This window comes from Xyrauchen texanus, chromosome 9, assembly GCF_025860055.1.
Source record: "Xyrauchen texanus isolate HMW12.3.18 chromosome 9, RBS_HiC_50CHRs, whole genome shotgun sequence".
NCBI lineage: Eukaryota > Metazoa > Chordata > Actinopteri > Cypriniformes > Catostomidae > Xyrauchen > Xyrauchen texanus.
The window spans coordinates 37,989,596-38,012,724 of NC_068284.1; the positions used below are offsets into that span (position 1 = coordinate 37,989,596).

General features: G+C 42.5%; 1 protein-coding gene across 2 annotated transcripts in view; it reads left to right on the plus strand.

The window, feature by feature from the left end:
• Positions 1–224: 224 nt before the first annotated feature.
• The window catches only part of LOC127649426 (cytokine receptor-like factor 1), a 28,471-nt gene continuing 5,566 nt past the window's right edge, over positions 225–23,129 (plus strand). For both annotated transcript variants that reach the window (XM_052134505.1, XM_052134504.1), the window contains exons 1-6: positions 225–565; positions 4,189–4,467; positions 12,354–12,483; positions 12,891–13,060; positions 19,326–19,483; positions 22,734–22,902. In XM_052134505.1, coding sequence (XP_051990465.1) covers positions 508–565; positions 4,189–4,467; positions 12,354–12,483; positions 12,891–13,060; positions 19,326–19,483; positions 22,734–22,902 — 964 coding nt within the window. In that variant the 5' untranslated portion in view covers positions 225–507. The remainder of the gene's footprint in view (positions 566–4,188; positions 4,468–12,353; positions 12,484–12,890; positions 13,061–19,325; positions 19,484–22,733; positions 22,903–23,129) is intronic.

A 23,129-nucleotide genomic window follows, 5' to 3' on the forward strand; every position in this document is an offset into this window, starting at 1 on the left:
GTGTTCTGACCCACACTGCGTCATACAGGTACATGTAGGTTGCAGCTGGGGTTACATTCATGCAGAGAGAGAGACATGAGTAGCCTACTACAATGTGCGACTGTTCTGAATACAAGTGAGGAGGGCACAGACAGACAAGAGGGGGAATAAAACGAAAGAGAGGCAAAAATGACTTGAAACTGTGTGGGAAGACATGGGAGGGGCTTACAAAGTATAAACTTGGATGTTTCCTAGCAGTAAGGGAGGCTCACCACGGTAAACGATGCCAAATGTATATGAAGAGGACCCATTCACCATCGCATTAACAGACCATTTGGCGGATATTCTTTAAAGTTGAATCTTCCGTAACATCCAGCGCCAGACTTACAGGCTGTGGGTTCAACTCTTCGGGAGCGCATTGGAGAAGGACTCGGTGTGGTTACGCTCAACTTGCATGCGTGGATAAAATACACCTTCATATAACAATAAGACATTGTTGTTTTGAAAGAAAGAAACATATCTTGTAAGATGATATGGTTATTGTTTTTGCTGCTACGTGCAACCGGCGTGCTGTCGTCTTCCACCCGTGAGTATATATATATTAGTTACTTGTGTTAGCGTTTCTCTCCATCGAATTTGATTGGTGTCGGAATTTGACGAGTTCAAAAGTGAATTTCTATGAGTAAACGTGACATTTTCTATCATAAGCTGTAATACTTTGCGAAAGAACGTTACAAAAAGAATCCACCTGAAATTTCCAATTAAAACACAATTATAGACTGGCTGTACACACGAAGTATTGCAGCCCTCAGTGTTTTATTTACATTAGACATTGGCGTTGTAGTAAATTGCCTGTTTAAAAATTGGGCAACTAATGATTTCTATAATAGTGCAAGATATTGCACTATTCAGAAAGTCTGTTAGGGGTTAACATTTCAACAGGTCTGACCATAATTTATTTAACACATGGGTTTCAGCCACAACAAAAACCCTGACATCATGTGCTTCAGCTTGTTTTTGTAATACACCTGTGAGTGGAGGAAAAGTTCACCTCAAATGAACACTATCACTAATCGAACATGATGTTTTGGGGGTTGGTGAAATATAGCTGTTTGTGAAAGTCTAATTTGCCTTTAATTAACTACAGAGACCAGTGTAACAGGATCAAAGAGCATACGTGGTGTGCAAATAACAAAGGGAAAAATTATTAATAGCCATAATAAAATACATTTACATTGCAAGCATTCTCCTTACGTGACATTCCCAGGAGTTAGTGGAGGGGAAAATGAAGACTAATTACATCTAATTAAGTATTGCCTCAGTCACACCTCCGGTGCCAGGCAGGGGATTAAGCGAGTGAGGTGCATGATGGTATACTACATGGCCCTCTCCTCTTGTTATACAGTTAATAACATGCTGACCTTTGCTGGGCTTTAGTGAAATATTAAGAAAAAATGTGTAGACAGAAGTATACTTTTAAAACATTGTTGTGGTAAGACAACATGGGTAGGAATTTCCAAAGGGAGGTCACGCTGTTCACTCTCTCAGTAGTAAGATGTGCATCCAGAATAAAGAGCTGGACCAAGTTTCCTTTGGAGTTGCATCAGTGATCACTGAAGTACAGGCTTACCTCATGAGACCTTCTGAAAACAAATATTGTAAAGCTCACTTCCTATTCAGACACCTAGGATAAATACTTGTAATTGCTACTGTCAGTAAACTGCTTGAAGTACAATTTTTTGTTGTGGTTGAGGAGTCTGATTTATTTTCGATCAACTTTAGATCCTCAAATGATGAAAGCAATACAAGGACTTAGTGTGATATTGTTTCATTAGAGTTATAAGGTGAAAGAACCAATTTTTCTGCCTATTTAGTTTCTTTCATGTGGAGGTTTCACTATTTACGATCTCGTTTAAGGTTAGTCAATCTATCCATCTTGATGTAATTACTTGTAATCACGCAGCAGTTCCCTCTTCTCTCCTATTACACAACTGCACTGAATTTACACATTTTCTGATGAATTCCACACACAGTCACATTACAAGGGTGATAATGAACTCCAAAAGGGTTTAAAAACGATAGCCTAGTTCTTAATATGCTGATTGTCTGGGATAAATTGCACAATACATGCACACTCATACACCGATTACTCTCTAAAATCATCTTATTTAAAAAATCTGACAAAGCAAAAATCCGCATTTACATGATATTTGAACTAATTGCGTTATTCTCTACTTTTGATGTCAAACTGTGAAGAGGCATGCGTTCAACACATTCACGTATTTACCATGTTTCTATGGCACAGGATGGGCAAAAATCTACCTGTGTTGATCAGGTTATTCATAAGCCATTAATGGTCTTTACGCAGATAAAGGAATGTGGTTTATTGCATTTACATAACCGCACACTTTATCAGTTTATTAAGCATAATCGTGTAAGAACTTTCATGTAAACACACTGGTAGAAGTCAAACCTTAGAAATTCTAAAATAAAGGACTAGTCAGGCTTGAGAATCCTAGGGCAAAATAGACACAATGGGTTGCAATAGTCTTGGTAATCAGAGACCACATTGAATATCATGTGAACCAGAATCTGATTTAAATCTGGAAATAAAGTTTTAGGATTTTGACAGCAATTGCACCAATCAGCCACAACATTAAAAGCACCTGCCTAATATCGTGTACCCCTCGTGCCGCCAAAACAGCGCCAACCCGCATCTCAGATTAGCATTCTGAGATGCTATTCTTCTCACCACAATTGTATAAAGTGGTTATCCGAGTTAGCAAAGACTTTGTCAGTTTGAATCAGTCTGGCCATTCTCTGTTGACCTCTCTCATCAACAAGGTATTTCTGTCCGCAGAACTGCCACTCACTGGATGTTTTTGGTTTTTGGCACCATTCAGTGGTTACTTGTATCTGTTGTGTTTGAAAATCCCAGGTGATCAGCAGTTACAGAAATACTCAAACCATCCTGTCTGGCAGCAACAATAATTTTTGCGATTATCTAATCAGCAAATCGTGTGGCAGCAGTGCAGTGTATAAAATCATGCAGATACAGGTCAGGAGCTTCAGTTAATGTCCACATCAACCATCAGAATGGGAAAAAATTTTATCTCAGTGATTTGGACCGTGGCATGATTGTTGGTGCCAGATGAGTTGGTTTGAGTATTTCTGTAACTTCTGATCTCCTGGGATTTTTACACACAATAGTATCTAGAATTTACTCAGAATGGTGCCAAAAACAAAAAACATCCAGTGAGGGGCAGTTTTGTTGATGGAAATACCTTGTTGATGAGAGAGGTCAACAGAGAATGGCCAGACTGGTTCAAACTGACAAGGTCTAAGGTAACTCAGATAACCACTTTGTACAAATTGGTGAGAAGAATATCATCTTAGAATGCTATTCTGTGAAAGGGTTGGCACTGTTTTGACAGCACGAGGGGGACCTACACAATATTAGGTAGGTGGTTTTAATGTTGTGGATGATCAGTGTTAATGTTATGACATAAAATGAATAAGAGATGTATTAGATTGTCTGTCACTAAGCAAATAAGTGAATTTCTGACATTGACCATGTTAACTCTTGTCCAAAAGGCCAGATTTTCTTTCTTTCATTGAAGCACACAAGATACTCTTTGGAACATTCTCAAATCATGCTGGGACATTGATCCAGAGGTTTGGTAAAAAGTGGTTACTTGCAATTGTTACCTCAAAGAGCCATTTCTACCTGATCTAACCCTTAAAATGGGTCTTATATATTAATTTTGAGTGATGCTAAATGTTTTTTAATTTTTTTACTAGGATCAACCCAGTTAATTTAGATGTTCCAGATTAAGCACATTTTTTAGGTTAACATTTTTTTACTGTATAAGAAATTATTAAATCAAGTTACACTCAAATTGTTATGCAAAATAGAAGCATTTCCAGTAGTGGTCTCAGACTTTTGGAGCCCACTGTATCTTTCATCCACTAACAGCATATAGTTACTGCACAGATATGAATACTTTTTTTGCAATCACCTCACATATCCCACATTGCTCTGATTAAGGCTGTCACTATTAACTTTTGTGAGGTGCAAGTCATGAGGCCGGTCTGCCAAAGATAAGCCAAGATCTCCCTCTAAAATGTCATGTAAAGAGAGCTCACCCATTACCAGACAAGCTAGTTTCTCTCTCCAGCTCTAACCTACTGTTTCTTTGCCTTTTTTAGAGGTGGCTACCATCTACCCTCAAGACCCTGCCCTTCTCATTGGCTCCAGTCTGACAGCTACATGCTCAGTGAAACCAGACAATGGACTACATGCAGGCTCACTCTACTGGACGCTGAATGGGAAGCGTCTTCCAAGCAGCACCTACAGCGTCTTAAGCCCCACTGTGCTCAGCGTTACCTTGCCTCGACTCTCTGGGTCCCGCCAACACTCCGGAGATAACCTTTTGTGCCATAACAGCGGGGGGCATGTGCTGGCTGGCTCATGCATCTATGTTGGCAGTGAGTCTGTCTACCATATTGTTCGTATTTATTCTAGGCTCCTCTACAACTACTGAGTATGTCTTTAATTGTATATGCGTGCAGTGCAACTTAAAACAATATATTTTGAAATGGATTTTGTGGGTAAGTCTGTAAGCCTAGAGCCTTGGGGAATATGGATCAAAGAATTAGACAATGTTTATGATTTGACCCCGCTACTGAGCCACAGTTGGTGCAGAATTTAAAGGGGAAGTGTGTAATTTTTCAATGTTCATGTGGTAGTTCATTTTTGGGTTAAATATATTTTCTTCTCATTTCCCAGCTTAATATACAGAGGCCTTTAAGTTAGTCATTCGTAGGGTGATTCCCAGAAAAATGTAAACACTGTGGCTCTGGTGCTTACAAAACATTGCTCTGTTTGTATGGGAATCCCGACCGGCCCAACATGGCTCAACCAATGGTGTGAGTTGCAGACTACCTGTTTGTTTGACCAGTGTTAGATTTGGGGGGTGGGGTGTGTGTGTGTGTGCTTAATGTTTTGGAAAACGGTTTGAAAACTAATATTTGTGAAATTTTACTTGGTGACATTAGTTTTGCAGAAATTACACCACTGTTCTCTAAAAAGCTAAAAAATATATACATTCTTCATTCTTTTATTCAGATATTTTAATTTAATCAATTTATTTACAGTAGTTCTGTAATTAGATTAAGAATATATTACCTCATACCCAGGGCTCGAGTTGAGGTGGGGATGCGAGGGAATGCCATCCCCCTTGTTGAAAGAAATGGCAAAAACCATCCCCCTTACCATCCCTTTAGATCAAAGCTGAAGTGCACTTTTCTAATGATGTATATATAGGTTGTCATGATAAAATAAGAATTGTATAGCAATAAATGCAGTAAAAACAATACCAATCGCAAGGATAGTCAGTGATCTTTGAGTGAAAATGTTTGATCCCGCGATTGCCCCTTGAATCTTTTTAAAAACTTTTTTTTTACAAATCGACCACTGCTCATACCATCAATTCAAATAATATTTTATGTTATTATAGGTATAACTAGGCCTAGAAAATAACATTAAGAACTATATGAGATTTTATAATAGATTTTAAAAAAACTAACTTGTAGCGAACACACACACACACAAGATGAGACAGTCACAATGTCGGATGAAACTGCTTTATTAAGAGAAAGCAGTGCAGGCAAAAGTACAAAGGGCAAATCCAGTGAAGAGTTGTCGAGGGAAGCGTAGGGTCAAAAGCCGGGGAATCAAAGTATCGTAAGGCGAAAAACTAGACGGGACTAGCGGGATCAAAGACAGAGGAACAAGGGGAGCTGGCAAGCTAAGGGGTAAACAAGAGGAGGGCAGAACTAGACGAGACTAGCGGGGGGCAAAGATACGGGAAACTAAACACAATAACCAACACCCGTGCAACGGATGTGCTGTGGTATTTATAGGGGAAGGTGCAGGTGTAAACAATGAAAGGTGATGAGACGAGTGCAGGTGAAACTAATGTGCAGGAGGATTGGAAGCGCGTGAGAAACTCGAGGAAGGGAGATAACCTACGAGCATGTGAGCGAGTAGGAGCAAAAGTGGGCTTGAGGGCTCGAGCGAGCAAAAAGAGCGTGAAAAGCTCGAGGGGGCGGAGCAAGGGAGTGAGGTCGAGGGAGTGAGTGTGTGTGCGACGAAGCGGGGATGGGGCAGAGGAGCGGGGTTCGTGACAGTACTCCCCCCTCTGAATAGGATGGCTCCTGACGGCCGTGGGAGGCGGTGCAGGATGACCGGGGGACAGACAAAGGGAAGTGAGACAGTCCATGGGCAGTTCAAGGTAAGGTCAAGGGGAACATAGTGGACAGGCGGGTGGTCGGGAGATCTAGGGGGCAGCCATAGGGCAGAGACTGGGTCAGGGGGTCTGGAAGGCGACTGGAGGACAGGGACTGGGTCCGGGGGTCTGGAAGGTGACCACCGGACAGGAACAGGGTCAGGAGGCCAGGGAAGAGGCCACAGGACAGGGAGAGTGTCAGGGGGCCACCGGACAGGGTCAGGGGGCCAGGGAAGAGCAGTGAAAGGCGGAGCCGTGGAGGACTTGGGAGACGGAGCCTTGGAAGACGGAGCCGTGAGAGACTCGGCAGGCGGGGTACTGAGAGGCTGAGGAGGCGGCGCCATGGGGAGCCCAAGAGACAGGGCAGAGGGAGGTGGTGCCGCAGGAGGCTCTAGAGGCGGAGGCCTGGAAGGCTCTGGAGGTGGAGCCGAAGGAGGCTTTAGGGGCGACGTCCTGGAAGGCTCAGGAGACGGAGCCAATGACGGTGGCGCCGTGGGCGGCTCTAGTGAGGTAGGCCTGGAAGGCTCTGGAGGTGGAGCCAAGGGAGGTGGCGCCGTGGGAGGTCCCCGAGGCGACGACCTGGCAGGCTCTGTAGTCTCGGGGGGGTAGAGCCGTAGCAGGCTCGAGGGGCGGAGCTCTAGAAAGCTCTGGAGTCTTTGGGATCAGAGCCGTGAGAGGCTCGGGAGGTGGAGCCGTGGGAGGCTCTGGAGGGGGAGCCGTAAGTGGCCCGAGAGGCGGAGCCGTAGAAAGCTCTGGAGTCTTTGGGAGCAGAGCCGTGAGAGGCTCGGGAGGTGGAGCCGTGGGAGGCTCTGGAGGGGGAGCCGTAGGAGGCCCGGGAGGCAGAGCCGTAGGAGGCTCGAGAGGCGGAGCCGTAGGAAGCTCAGGAGTCTCTGGGAGTAGAGCCATGAGAGGCTCGGGGAAAAAGGTCGTGGAAGACTCGAGAGGCTCGAGGGGGGGAGCCATGAAAGACTCGAGAGACGAAGCCCTGAGAGGCTTGGAAGGGGGTGGAGCCCTGAAAGACTCGAGAGGCGAAGCCGTGAGAGGCTTGAGGGGTGGAGCCATGAAAGACTCGAGGGACGGAGCCCTGAGAGGCTCGAGGGGAGGAGGAGCCCTGAGAGGCTCGAGGGGAGGAGGAGCCCTGAAAGACTCTAGAGGGGAAGCCCTGAGAGGGGGAGGAGCCCTGAGAGACTCGAGAGGCAAAGCCGTGAGAGGCTTGAGGGGTGGAGCCATGAAAGACTCGTGAGGAGAAGCCCTGGGAGGCTTGAGGGGAGGAGGAGCCCTGAAAGACTCGAGAGGGGAAGCCCTGAGAGGCTTGAGAGGGGGAGGAGCCCTGAGAGACTCGAGAGGCGAAGCCGTGAGAGGCTTGAGGGGTGGAGCCATGAAAGACTCGTGAGGAGAAGCCCTAGGAGGCTCGAGGGGAGGAGGAGCCCTGAAAGACTCGAGAGGCGAAGCCGTGAGAGGCTTGAGGGATGGAGCCATGAAAGACTCATGAGGAGAAGCCCTGGGAGGCTTGAGGGGAGGAGGAGCCCTAAAAGACTCGAGAGGGGAAGCCCTGAGAGGCTTGAGAGGGGGAGGAGCCCTGAGAGACTCGAGAGGCGAAGCCGTGAGAGGCTTGAGGGGTGGAGCCATGAAAGACTCGTGAGGAGAAGCCCTAGGAGGCTTGAGAGGGGGAGGAGCCCTGAGAGACTCGAGAGGCGAAGCCGTGAGAGGCTTGAGGGATGGAGCCATGAAAGACTCTAGAGGAGAAGCCCTGAGAGGCTTGGAAGGAAGGGGAGGAGCCCTGAGAGACTCGAGAGGCAAAGCCGTGAGAGGCTTGAGGGGTGGAGCCATGAAAGACTCGTGAGGCGAAGCCGTGAGAGGCTTGAGGGATGAAGCCATGAAAGACTCGTGAGGCGAAGCCATGAGAGGCTTGAGGGGTGGAGCCATGAAAGACTCAGTGAGGAGAAGCCCTGGGAGGCTTGAGGGGTGGAGCCATGAAAGACTCGAGGGAAGGAGCCCTGAGAGGCTCGAGGGGAGGAGGAGCCCTGAGAGACTCGAGAGGGGAAGCCCTGAGAAGCTTGAGAGGGGGAGGAGCCCTGAGAGACTCGAGAAGGGAAGCCCTGAGAGACTCGAGAGGGGAAGCCCTGAGAGGCTTGAGAGGCGGAGCCCGGGGGGGCTCGAGGGGTAGAGCTCTGGGAGGCTTGAGAGGAGGAGCCCGCGAGGGCTCTGAGGGGCGAGCAGAGGCTGGCAGGTCCGTGGAAGACTCTGGAGGCGGAGCAGAACCCGGCAGAGCCGTGGAAGACTCTGGGGGCGGAGCAGAACCCGGCAGAGCCGTGGAAGACTCTGGGGGCGGAGCAGAACCCGGCAGAGCCGTGGAAGACTCTGGGGGAACCTCTGTGGTCTTGAGCACAAGACGAGACTGGGGAGAAGGGGCCCTCTTCCTTCTCTGACGTCTTCGGCCAACAGGGGATGTGGCCATGGGGGCGGTCGAGGCTACAGGCGCTGGCTGGCTGACCGTGGCCGACATGGGCGCTGGCTCGTTGGCCGTGGCGGGCATGGGCGCTGGCTGGTTGGCCGTGGCGGGCATGGGCACTGGCTCGTTGGCCGTGGCGGGCATGGGCGCTGGCTCGTTGGCCGTGGCAGGCATGGGCGCTGGCTCGTGGGCTGTGGGCGCTGGCTCGTTGGCCGTGGCAGGCATGGGCGTTGACTCGCTGGCCGTGCCAGGCTTCGAGGCTGGGACCGTGACAGGCTTCAGAACTAGGGCCATGTCCGGCTTCGGGACTGGGGCCGTGACAGGCTTCGGGACGGGGGCCATGTCTGGCTTCAAGACGGGGGCCGTGTCAGGCTTCAAGACGGGGGCTGTGGTAGGCTTCAAGACGGGGGCCGTGGTAGGCTTCAAGACGGGGGCCGTGGTAGGGAACGCTGGTTCAGTGTCTGCCTCCCCTACAGTAAACGAGGAACCAGCGTACAGTAGGGGGAGGTCAATAAACTGAGCCAGGTTAAGGGAGCAGCGTCCACCAGGCATGAATGATGAGGCTGGCTCATTCAGTCCATGTTGAAAAATGGTTTTCAGAGCCACCTCATTAAAATTCACCTGGTTGGCCAGGGCACAAAAATCCACAACATAAACCTCCAAGGATTGACTCCCCTGACGCAACCCCACGAGTCGGGCCGCTGGCTCCATAATGTCGAGGGCGGGGTTATGAGTTACACAACCGCTGCCTTGCATAAAAAACCCTTGGTCAGCGTCCGAAGAGCCATAAAACCTCTCCGGGGGTGGAGAGTGCACGGCGCTCAGAAATGCACTGGAGGCATAAACGGGCTCAGGGGCAGACACAGGTGAAATAGGGTGAAACAAATCAGAAATAGCGCATACCTGCTGCCCCTGGGCCGTGAGCGCGTGGTCATCTCTCCACACTGTAGCTCCTCGCGCTGAATGTGACGTGCTTCTCCGCTCTGCTGAGCTGCGCGAATCCTTAGCGTGGGGCATTGTGACTGTCAACGGTGAGGTTGGTTATTCTGTAGTGAACACACACACACAAGATGAGACAGTCACAATGTCGGATGAAACTGCTTTATTAAGAGAAAGCAGTGCAGGCAAAAGTACAAAGGGCAAATCCAGTGAAGAGTTGTCGAGGGAAGCGTAGGGTCAAAAGCCGGGGAATCAAAGTATCGTAAGGCGAAAAACTAGACGGGACTAGCGGGATCAAAGACAGGGGAACAAGGGGAGCTGGCAAGCTAAGGGGTAAACAAGAGGAGGGCAGAACTAGACGAGACTAGCGGGGGGCAAAGATACGGGAAACTAAACACAATAACCAACACCCGTGCAACGGATGTGCTGTGGTATTTATAGGGGAAGGTGCAGGTGTAAACAATGAAAGGTGATGAGACGAGTGCAGGTGAAACTAATGTGCAGGAGGATTGGAAGCGCGTGAGAAACTCGAGGAAGGGAGATAACCTACGAGCATGTGAGCGAGTAGGAGCAAAAGTGGGCGTGAGGGCTCGAGCGTGCGGAGCGAGGGAGTGAGGTCGACGAAGCGGGGTTGGGGCAGAGGAGCGGGGTTCGTGACATAACTAAAAATGTATTTCAGCACATTTTTTTTTTTTGGTGGCATTTTTTCCCAGAGCCCCCCTTAACTTCTGACCCTGAACTACACCCTTTATATAAATCGAAATTGATTTTTTTTGGGTAGGTCTGTAAACCTAGAGCCTTGGGGAATATGAATCAGAGCTAAAAGTATTAGACAGTCTTATGATTTGACCCCTTCTGCAACCGAGCCACAGTTGTTGTAGTATTTAATGTTTCCTGCCCATCCACCAATGAACTCTGGAGTTGTATAAGCCCCTTAAGATTGCTATCTGCTCCACTGTTTTGCTTTCAGCACTTACAGTATATGGTCCATTATAAGCACTTCCCTCAGCTGATACGTATGACAGAACAAATGCACTTCATTTGTCAAGTTAAATGGAATGGTGGCAGTATGGAAAATTACAAACGCAGACAAATACAAAGACAAAAAGTGAGAGAGAAAGAAAGACAAAGTTAAGGTTAAAGCACTGCAAAATATTCCTTCAGGATTTTCCTCTAAAATACCCTTACAGATACACATTCTTACCTTGAAAAGCCAAATTTTGTAATATGATAAGATCTGTTTTCAGACAATATCTGAAATGTTTATTTTTTTAAACCATTGGTAAATAGTTTTTTTTATGTTTTAAACGTAAACCTTGCACATTTTGTTTTCATTATGCTTAAATAGGATTTAAAACAAGTTTTACATGTCAACAAAGTTTTTTAAATGCCAAGAACATTCCATTTGTTCCAGACAAAAGAAATGCAATTTCAATGTTTGTCAAGTTTCAGTCAATTTGCCAAAAAACATTTACCCGAATGGCAGAAAGTAATTTATAAATGAAAGCACAAAAAAAAGGTCACATGTAGCAAATACATTTTGAAAAATTATTTGATACTTAAAATATAAGGTAATATTTCTTTTCCAGCTGTGATTTTATAATTAAAAACCCACAGAGGGTTCAAACAAGAATTTGGCCATGGGGTAAGATAAGATCAGCTTAATTCAATATATGAAGTCTAAAGACAAGTCTTATTTTCTTATGAAAATGTTTATGAAACAAAAGTGATTATTTTGCAGTGTGGGCATTTGAAAAAAAAGACTGAAAGCCAGAAACGGATGCAGACATAGTCATGATGTGTGCGGGTGCATTATTGATTTAAGCAGAACGTTTTGTGTCTCCGAGGTATCCTCTTTAAGGTTTGTTTCGTATAATCACATTCTTACACTTAGAGTCTTTTGTTGTCAGCTGAATGGAATCTTGGCCTTAACTTAAATGAGGATGACAGCTTAAGACACTAGTCCATTAATGAAAATATTTTAAGTCAACACAAGATCCGAATTTACCCTATTGACTTTGACTTTAATACTTGCTACTGGTCTTACTGTAAATTATTTATCGGTACACATTATTCCAAACATAATTTGCACCGCCTCTGAATGGTCTTTTCATTAAAGCTGACATATCTAAGCACTGTTATTTATATACTCCAACTTATAACTTTATAACTCCAATTTATAACTCCTATACTCCAACCCTGACAGGAAACCACTTTTCATGATCCAATCAATTTGATTCAATCGATTCAAATAAAATCTAGTCCAGTATTACATTTTTCTTCATTGAATGTCCTGTTTTGCTCAAATACGTAAAATTATGGAAATAAAATGTGTTGAGAATGGTGTTTCGTGTTGATTTTTTTAAATGATGTATTTATTTCCATGCTACTTGAGAAGATATTTTTTTTAGGAATGTTGACACTCCTATTTTTTCAATTCAGTGGAAGTGAATGTTGACTGAGACTGTCTGTCCCTAATGTCTTGTCTAAAAAAGGAAGTTATACAGGTTTGGAACATAATAGTGACAGAATTTTCAAGCCCTATTTTCAGACACTCTGAACATCTACGTTTTCATCTAATTATTTTACTTATACCATTTGGTCTCATTCAAAATGCAAATTAAAGCATTTAGTGTACCTTCAATTAGATAACACATTTTGGCAGCACTAATTTTCTTCACTTCATTTTTTAGTGCCTCCTGAAAAACCTGTGAACCTTACTTGCTGGTCTAGGAACACCAAAGACCTCACCTGTAAATGGGCCCCTGGGGGCCAGGGGGAAACCTTCGTCAAGACAAAATACACTCTCAAATACAAGCTCAGGTCAGTGGCACAGGTCAAGCACACTGATTTGAATGCCTCTTCTCAAATTCATGCCTTATCTTGTTTGGATATGTCAAGTTCTTACATGTCCATTTACTGGAGGACAGTGTGAGGATGTTTAGGGATGTCTGAAACTAATTCATTCTGATGGGCAGATGCCAAACTCATAGTTTGTCAAAGACAATTATTTGTCAAAAGACAGTTATTTAGATCCATAGTATTAAGTTGTAATGTTCTTTATGTTCTAGTAATTTTTTCTATTGACATATTGTGTTATACAGATAAAGCAGTAATTAATTTATCATGCTCAGTGTGCAAAAGGAATGTAGTTTCCTGAGGCAGACATTTTCATGTCCACATTTCCACATTAAACATTAGAAAATAAACCGTCCTGTTTGCATACATAGGTGGTATGGGCGAGAAAAGGAGTGTGAAGACTACAACGTAGATGATCCATACATGTGCTACATCCCCCGCGACCTCGCCCTTTTCACGCCCTACGAGATATGGGTGGAGGCCTTTAACCAACTCGGAACTGCCACATCTGACATCATCAACTTAGATATCCTAGACGTGGGTGAGTTTTTGACCTTTGACCCTTTAAGGCGCAAGCCCCAGGTGTTTTTTTCATGGGCGGCTTGCAACATGAGAGAATCACGTGCAACTTGAGAGTGCCACTCCTTGTAAAGCTGTGTGGAGGTGTGACGAATTGCAGTGGTCCTTTACAGTGTCATCAGTATCTCTTTGCCTCATATCTGCCCACCTACTCACACATACCTAAAAAAAAACCTTTATGGTCGAGTGGAATTTTTTGCAAATTTTTTGCTAATCCCAGTACCATGACCTGCCTGAGGCTGGTGTTATAGTAATAGTTTTGCTGAACCTTTAAGATCTTATCTTTGAGTGCAGGCCAAGCTTGCATATAATCTCTTCAAGTAGACATTTAAGCTACACACATGTTAATAAAAATGGTATTAGTGTTGCTATAACTTGAATCAGGGGGAATTTTGACTTGGCAAGACATTTGAAAGTATTTTAAATTAAATTTGAGTATCCTGAGCATATACTAAAGCCACTCTTCCTTGAAAGTGAGTTTCTTGTGTTGTAAACTTTTACATTCTGTGTGTATAAATCAGTGTAACTGCACCTGAAGGGGGAGGCAGGGCAATCGAATGGAAAAGTGCAGGAAGAGGCAGGTGGGTGCTGTTCGAAACATGCCAAAGCTATGACACATCCACCACACCTAGTGCCTCCACCGCCTTAGCAACAGAGACAATCTATGCTCATCTATGTTACCACTTAATTAAACAACATTTTTGAGCAACTATAATTAGTTTGGATTTAAAGCATTTTGTATCCTTTCAATGTTATTCTGTAGTGATCTGATTACAATCCTGGACATAGCAGAAAAAGATAAAGAGTAGAATAGATTAGAAAAGTATATTGGGGAGAATCTATACATTTTATGAAATGATGCATCAGACTTGGCTTAAAGGAATGTTCCATGTTCAATACATGCTAAGCTCAACCAACCAAATTGTAGCACAAGGTTGATTACCACAGAAAATATTTGATTTTAAAAAGAAAATAAGAAAACAATTGTGGTTACAATAAAGCACTTACAATGGCAGTGAATAGGGCCAGTCTATAAACATTTAAATACACATGATTTTAGTGTGATAAAATATCTGTTCAACTTGATATTATTGTGATAAAAGAGATTACTGGGTTTACTGGTGTTACCGGGTCAACGGAGAATGGCCAGACTGGTTGGAGTTGACAGAGATAACTCAGGTAATCATTCTGTACATTTGTAGTGAGCAGAATAGCATCTCAGAATGCACAACATGTCGAACCTTGAGGCGGATGGGCTACAACAGCAGAAGACCATGTCGTGTTCCACTTGTGTCAGCCAAGAACAGAAAGCTGAGTCTGCAGTGGGCAAAGGCTCAACAAAACTGGACAGTTGAAGACTGGAGAAATTAAGCCTGGTCTGATGAATCTCAATTTCTGCTGAGGCACACAGATGATAGTATCAGAATTTGGTGAAAACAGCATGAATCCATGGACCTAACCTGCCTTGTGTCAACAGTCCATGCTGGTAGCAGTGGTGTAATGGTGTGGGGAATGTTTTCTTGGCACACTTTGGGCCCGTTAATACCAATAAATCCTTGCTTGAATGCTACAGCCTATTTGAGTATGGTTGCTGACCTAATGCATCTGTCACGTTCCTGTGTTGTCTGCCCCGTGTTTTCTGTTTCACATGCCACTTTTCACGTTCCATGTCACGTTTTCCTTGTTGTCCGCCCCGTGTTTCACTGTCTGTGTAATAAAACTACATTTCCCATGGTTCCCGGCCCTCATCACCACTGCCACACCGTTATTGTCTGCACCTGAATATCGTTTGTTATCTTCCTGTGCCACTGTATTTAACCCCGTTTGTTTCTCCATTCCCCTGTCGGTCTTTAATGTTTGTGGATGCTTGTTTCTGTGCTCTCGTCATTGTTTCTTCTACCTGTTAAACCCATCGGATGTCTTTTGTGTTGTTTTGCTTTCTTTTCCCCATCGCGGGTATTTCCTTTGTTCCTGTTGTATCTGTTTCCATTTTTGTTTCAATAAAAGAACCACTGCAACTAGATCCTCGCCCCTCGTCTGCCTTCACCTACATTCGTGACAGCATCCCTTCATGGCCACAATTTACCCTTCTTCTAATGGCTACTTCCAGCATGATAATGCACCATGTCAGAAAGTAAAAGTCATCTCAAACTGGTTTCATGAACATGACAATGAGTTCACTGTTGTTCAGTGACCAATAGAACACCTTTGTGATGTGGTAGAACAGGAGATTCATAGCATGAATGTGCAGTTTACAAATGTAAAGAAATGATGTGATGCAGTCAGGTCAACATCCAGAATCTCAAAGGAAAGTTTCCAACATCTTGTGGAGTCCATGCCATGAAGAATTGAGGCTTATTTTGAGAGCAAAGTGAGGCCCTATCCAGTATTAGTATAGTGTTCCTAATAAAGTGCTTAGTGAGTGTAACTTTACACAGATGTTTAAGTCTTGTGGAAATACTTTTGAAACAATGTGTAATTTAACATTTATGGACTGGCCCCATTCACTTGCATTGTTAGTACCTTACTGTAACTGCAATTTTTGCTTCTTCTTTTTTAAAACAAGCTAGGGACGAGTGGAAATACATTTTGTGGGGAAATTAACATTTTGCCACAAATACTGACGATTGAGCTTAAAGGGGTCAAGAAATTGAGAATAAAATGTTCCTAGATATTTAGACATACAGTATAAGAGGTAACTGTATTTCAGAACTCAAAACTATCTCCTCAGTCTAAAAAGAGCATTTATAGTTGCCACCCAGCTGAAATGTCTCATTTTGAAATCTGTCTGTTTGTGACGTCATGAAACATTGCTCTGTTGTATTTACACATCCCACAACATGCGTCATCGTGCACTGGGCACTAGCGCAATTCAAGTCAAGAGGGCTTCTGTGGCTAACGATTCCAAACATAACACCTATGGGGACCCATCTGGACTATTTAGAATTGTGTTTTTTATATACTCATGCACTAGACAGACATCTTTGACTGCTTGATACATATCTCATGCCGTTTTTAAAAGACGCAGTGTCAAGTTACAACTCTGAAAGGGAGAAGCAGTTCTCTTTCATTCAGCTACTGCCTGTGTTGCTTTGAGCACAAACATGTCATGGACGCGTTCTTTAGCCCATCTTTGCTATTTTTTTAAAATTGTTGTTGTATTTAAACATAGGATGTCTTTGACGATGGATGTTGTTGACCTTTCGTTGTGTTCCCTTTGATGTATGCCTCAGGCGCCTTCAGTATGTATTTGTGTAATTTCACAGTTCTATGGACTATGTATGTGAGGGTTTTTTTTTGTGTGGTTCATGTCAGCTTGGATTGCTTGTGAACAGTCAAAATACAATTCAAGCTTTGCAATGGAACTGTTATTGAAGGAAGGGGCAGTTAAAAACACTTCAAAAACATAAGTAAATTAATTCATGAATATTTCAAATGTCACAAGATTTTGATAGTTTATGGTGCTATAACAGAGTTATAACAGTTGTGCTTGAGATGAACAGTTTAATATATTTAGATGCAATGTGTTGGATGTGCGTTATGTGTAAACCCTGCAATTCTGTTTTATAATGTTCTTCCAATTGAGTTTGCTGAATTTTAGGGCTGCATGAAGTTAGCCAATCAGAACAGTGAGCGTTTCCTTTGAAGTTTTATGTTTTAGGCCATAACTGTGCGTTTCAGACAGAGGGCCAAAAACAGGGTGGAAAATTATCACATATTACTAAATTGTGACTGTTTTGGTGAAAAAAATCTTTCATAACATTGTCAGTGGACCTCAGGGAAGATAATAAAATTATAAAAAAAATAGCACTTCATGACCTCTTTATTGTGGTTTTAATACTGGGCACATTTTCTGTGGTTCGAATGAGATTGTTCCCACCACCTAACATAATCTTCATTAACTTGCATCATCACAAAGGTGCACATGATGAGAACACAATGTGTGTTGCTATATTTGTGTGGTTTTTATTGATTTGGTGCCATTATGTGCACCACAGTGAGTGCACTGGGCACTAGCGCAATTCAAGTCAAGAGGGCTTCTGTGGCTAACGATTCCAAACATAACACCTATGGGGACCCATCTGGACTATTTAGAATTGTGTTTTTTATATACTCATGCACTAGACAGACATCTTTGACTGCTTGATACATATCTCATGCCGTTTTTAAAAGACGCAGTGTCAAGTTACAACTCTGAAAGGGAGAAGCAGTTCTCTTTCATTCAGCTACTGCCTGTGTTGCTTTGAGCACAAACATGTCATGGACGCGTTCTTTAGCCCATCTTTGCTATTTTTTTAAAATTGTTGTTGTATTTAAACATAGGATGTCTTTGACGATGGATGTTGTTGACCTTTCGTTGTGTTCCCTTTGATGTATGCCTCAGAGCCTTCAGTATGTATTTGTGTAATTTCACAGTTCTATGGACTATGTATGTGAGGGTTTTTTTGTGTGGTTCATGTCAGCTTGGATTGCTTGTGAACAGTCAAAATACAATTCAAGCTTTGCAATGGAACTGTTATTGAAGGAAGGGGCAGTTAAAAACACTTCAAAAACATAAGTAAATTAATTCATGAATATTTCAAATGTCACAAGATTTTGATAGTTTATGGTGCTATAACAGAGTTATAACAGTTGTGCTTGAGATGAACAGTTTAATATATTTAGATGCAATGTGTTGGATGTGCGTTATGTGTAAACCCTGCAATTCTGTTTTATAATGTTCTTCCAATTGAGTTTGCTGAATTTTAGGGCTGCATGAAGTTAGCCAATCAGAACAGTGAGCGTTTCCTTTGAAGTTTTATGTTTTAGGCCATAACTGTGCGTTTCAGACAGAGGGCCAAAAACAGGGTGGAAAATTATCACATATTACTAAATTGTGACTGTTTTGGTGAAAAAATCTTTCATAACATTGTCAGTGGACCTCAGGGAAGATAATAAAATTATAAAAAAATAGCACTTCATGACCTCTTTATTGTGGTTTTAATACTGGGCACATTTTCTGTGGTTCGAATGAGATTGTTCCCACCACCTAACATAATCTTCATTAACTTGCATCATCACAAAGGTGCACATGATGAGAACACAATGTGTGTTGCTATATTTGTGTGGTTTTTATTGATTTGGTGCCATTATGTGCACCACAGTGAGTGACATTTGCACCTCTGTGCGTCGTATGTCATAATTTAGCAGATATGCAGTGTTGAGTAAGTTACTTATAAATAGTTATCCATTACAAACGACTCATTATTTCTCTAAAATGTCTCTAAAAATCGTAATTACTTAATTGGATAAGTAATCACTTTACTAATGACGTTACTTTAAAGTTACTTTCTAAGACATTTTTACACTAAACAAATTTAAAATAATGTCTATATTTCATCCTTGTTCATTCAGTGTTACACATTGTTGTTTTCCTTCACAATGACTCATTATGGGGCCAAAATTAATATATTCTGCATAAATAATATATTAGAAAGAAGCATAACCCTATAATGTACTTAAATGTAATTAAAATAATTGAAAGTCAATTCATCTGATTACAAGGATTTAAAATGTAATGCACTACAGTACTTTTTTTTACTAAAATTAATTAAGACTAATTACTTTGAAATTGGATTACACCCAACACTGGTTGCGAGCAATGCATTTGGAGCCCTGATTATATTGCACGCTCACTCAGGCATGTATCTAAAAGGCACCTATTCTACATTTACATTTATGCATTTGGAAGATGCGTTTATCCAAAGTGGCTTATAGTGCATTAAGTGTATACATTATTTCAGTTTGTGTGTTCCCTGGGAATCACACACATGGCATTGCTTGTGTCATGCTCTACCAGTTGGGTTAGAGGAACACTTCTGTGTCCCACAACATTCCCCTGCTACTTATAGTGCACGTATTTTTGTGCAATGGATTAAGCATCATACTTAAATTGACAAAAACACATGCGCTAGTTATTTTACTTCCTGAAAAAGTGCCGACCCTAGTTCGGGTGACATTGCAAACAAACTCAGACCACATTCTATATAAGTAGTCTCGGGTTCAGTACCATGTTCCGCTCCTGGGTTCACAAAACAGCTTTCATATTACCAATTTTTCATGCAAACCATGCTTTGTTTTGGACTAAACTGCCAGTGTGAAAGTTGTATTGAACAGGGAACAATCCTCAAATCGTAAAACCATTGTCATGACAAACTATCTCTAACTTTTGTCTTTCCCACTTCCAGTGACGACAGACCCACCGACTGATGTGACAGTGAGTCGAGTGGGCGACCTGGAGGACCAGCTGACTGTGCGATGGGAAACACCACCTGCACTCAAAGACTTCCTCTTTCAGGCCAAGTACCAGATCAGATACAGATTGGAGGACAGCAGTGACTGGAAGGTACAGTAGCTTTCAATCAAGGAGTACACACCATCTGCTCATCACCACATTCACTTTCATATGCCCATTATCCTCATTACCACAACTCACAACCACACCCACCTACTCATTACACTCATTACCATAGTCATTACAAAGTTCACTACCACACCCACTTCCATTCGTAATGTAAACTACACATGGATGGGAGTTAATATCAGTTACTCGATTTTAAAGCATTTCCAGAGTAGCTAGTGGCACAATGATTAATTAGAGGGGTTCAAAAGATAACAGCAATGTTTCAGTAGAATTTAGAGTGTTTGTATTACTTGTCTGAAATGTCATTGCCAGCTGTAACAGAACAGCACATGGTTTCCAGTCCTCTGGCCATGGAAGAGTCCGGCAAAACTTTAGGGTTTCAAATAAACTTAGGCATTTGCTGTCCTGATTTCGCTCATATGGATCCAATCAGTTGGCAGGTTTTCCTTCTGTAACAGGGCAGAGTTGGGTTACATAATTTTTTTCTTACCAATCATTGTGCTGTCAATTGCACAGTCCTACCTAGTTAACCAAGTCAAAATATGACACTGACCATGAAAAGCACATCATTAACAGATGATAAGCTGTTTTTAAAGCACATTTAGAGAGTCCTATTATCACCCCATCCATTCTGTCCTTGTAGACCCACAGATTGCTTACATAGTCTTTACAAAGGGAAATAATTACCCAGCAAGCCTGTTACACAGCAACCTGATGATGTTAACATTCTGCTACTCAGCATGTTCCAATAGTAATGATGGTCCTCAGATTACGGTGACATGCATATTAACTATGTTTGTAGTTTTTGAAATGTGAGTCTGGAAATGGAGCGCAGAAAGGGACTGATTCAGTGGTACCAGGATTGTAAATAATTACAGGGGGCCCAGGCCCCTATTATCCCTCTCTGAGCCATTTCGACATTCCTGCATTTGAATCCTGGCTATACCTCTGCTTTGGGCTAGGACATATATAGAATATTCGTGATATATTCACAATTATTTTGGTAATAATTTAAGCAATGTTTTGAATGCACATTTCCTTACCATTAAGTTTCTAAAAGAGATGCCAGATGCCAAGTTTTATGATCCATTCATTGCGAGAATAAAAGCATTAAGAGAGATTTTTAATAGCGGCTTTGTTTTTATTTATTTATTTTTATCCCGCATTATCCCCAATTTGGCATGCCCAATTCCCACTACTTACTTATGGTGGCATGGTTACCCACCTCAATCCAAGTGGCAGAGGACAATTCTCAGTATCCTCCGCTTCTGATACCGTCAATCTGCGCATCTTATCACATGGCTCACTGTGCATGACTATGCAGAGACTCACAGCATGTGAAGGCTAATGCTATTCGTTCCACGCACAACTTACCATGCGCCCCATTGAGAGCGAGATCCACTAATCGCAACCACGAGGAGGTTACCCCATGTGACTCTACCCTCCCTATCAAACGGGCCAATTTGGTTGATTAGGAGACCTGGCTGGAGTCGCTCAGCACACCCTGGATTCGAACTCGCGACTCCAGTGGTGGTAGTCAGCGTAAATACTCGCTGAGCTACCCAGGCCCCCGCAGCTTTGGTTTAATTTAAATAGAAAAAACGACATTAGAGTTGACAATTTTATTAATTGCCATGAATCAGTTCAAACTTTATAATTTTTTAATCTAATTTATTATATGATGTGCAGATTAATTCAATTTATTGTAATTAATCGTGTATAATCAATATTTACTGAGAAAAGCCTCCATTTAAAGATAATTTAGGATATAATAATCAAACTAATTATAAATATTATAATTCAGAAACATTCATATACATATATTGTAGAAGCAGACAAGGAAAGCATTTTTAGACAATATAAAAAGGTGCTTCAAAGTCAAAATATTGTTTGTTTTATTTCCATATCATTGAACATATTATTCACCTAATTCCGTTTTTGCGATTTTTAATTGTTGGTCTATAGACCTTATTCACGCTAGCGCTATCTTTGATTTTTAATGGGAATGACAACGAGGCTGTGAGGGATAGATATACAGTCACTTCAATTGGCTGTACTGCAGTTTAAATAGTTTTTGGATCGTTCTGTGGTCAAAACATTGATAAAACATCTGACCAAGGACATTCAGTATACAAAGAACTCCAGGCAACATGAGTTATGGAAAATCAGATGTAATCTAGGAGTTTTATACAGGTTTTTTCCATTCGTGCCATTGAAGAGATGGTAAGTCTATCCTATACAGCCTCATTGTCATTCCCATTAAAAATCAAAGATGTGCTAGCATGAATAAGATCTGTGTATTCATGCTTCAGTTGGACACTTTTGGAATGTCAAACTTTGGTTGTGTTGCATTTCACTAGTTCACTAGTTTTTAAATTTGTTTCTCGAAAGCCCTGCTTTTTTTTATGCTCGGTCCAGCTGTCTTTGAGCACAAAAGTGCATTATCTCTGGAAGGTTGTGCTGTCTGCTCATTGGTTTGATGAGGTACATTGCCTGTACAGCTGGAGCGCTGAAAGCCCCCTACTTCCATAATAAAAAATAAACATCAAGGTGGTACACCGAGTGTGAATTGCTCAGATGGTAGAAACATTCCTTATTACGGAATGTAATTTTTTAAATGCCTTTCCTTATTATGCATGATTTTTTTTACAAGTTATTTTTCATATAAGTAATTGTCCTAAATTAGTATGTTAAATCGAAGGCCCCAATCAAGTTGTAACTTTTTTTGTTACATCGCTCAACCCTTCTTCTGCTTCAGTATGCAGAATTTAGAATGGATATTAGTAGAGGAGGCGTCAATGGGGCTGGCTTGTTACTGTTTACATATTGTTGATGTTATCTTTACCCATCAAATTACTCAAACTTAATAAGTAATAGATAACAGATTTCCTCTCAGGGTAGTTTTGGCGCTTGCTGTGAAGAATCGAGCCAAAAAGGCAGTCCAATTATTTATGTGTGTGTGTGTCCCTGTCATTTACCCGCTGGGCCTGGTGTCTGTGTGTAATTCTTTGTCTGATATATGTTGGTATATCCCCCAGCACCACAAAGGGGGGATTTTTTGTTCTTCCTCTTTGTAGATGAGCTTGTGCGAGCTTGCTCAAGGATTTGAACGTGAATGGCTTTTATTTCACATTGAGAACATTGAACAAGCACAATTTTGTGAAGTGTGTGGTATCTGGGTGCTGTATGTCTTTGATGTGTAATGGACTGCTTTGGGTGTCTGTCTTTGCAGGTGGTGGATGATGTCGGGAATCAAACTTCCTGCAGGTTGGCAGGTTTGAGGCCTGGCACAGTGTATTTTGTGCAGGTGCGCTGTAATCCAGTTGGGATTCTGGGCTCCAGGAAAGCGGGCATATGGAGTGACTGGAGTCACCCGACTGCAGCCTCAACACCACACAGTGGTAAGAGAAATATCAATTACAATATCCTGTTTACAGCTGCACATGCGTTTCACTTTATATGTACAGTATATTAGTGTTGTCACGGTACCAAAATTTCAGTATTCGGTATCAATACCATTGAAATTTCACGGTACTTGATACCATTTTTGGTACCAAAGCAAAACACAAAAACAGGTTACTAAACAACACTCTTTTATTAACAAAGTTAACAAAACATTAGCAACAGA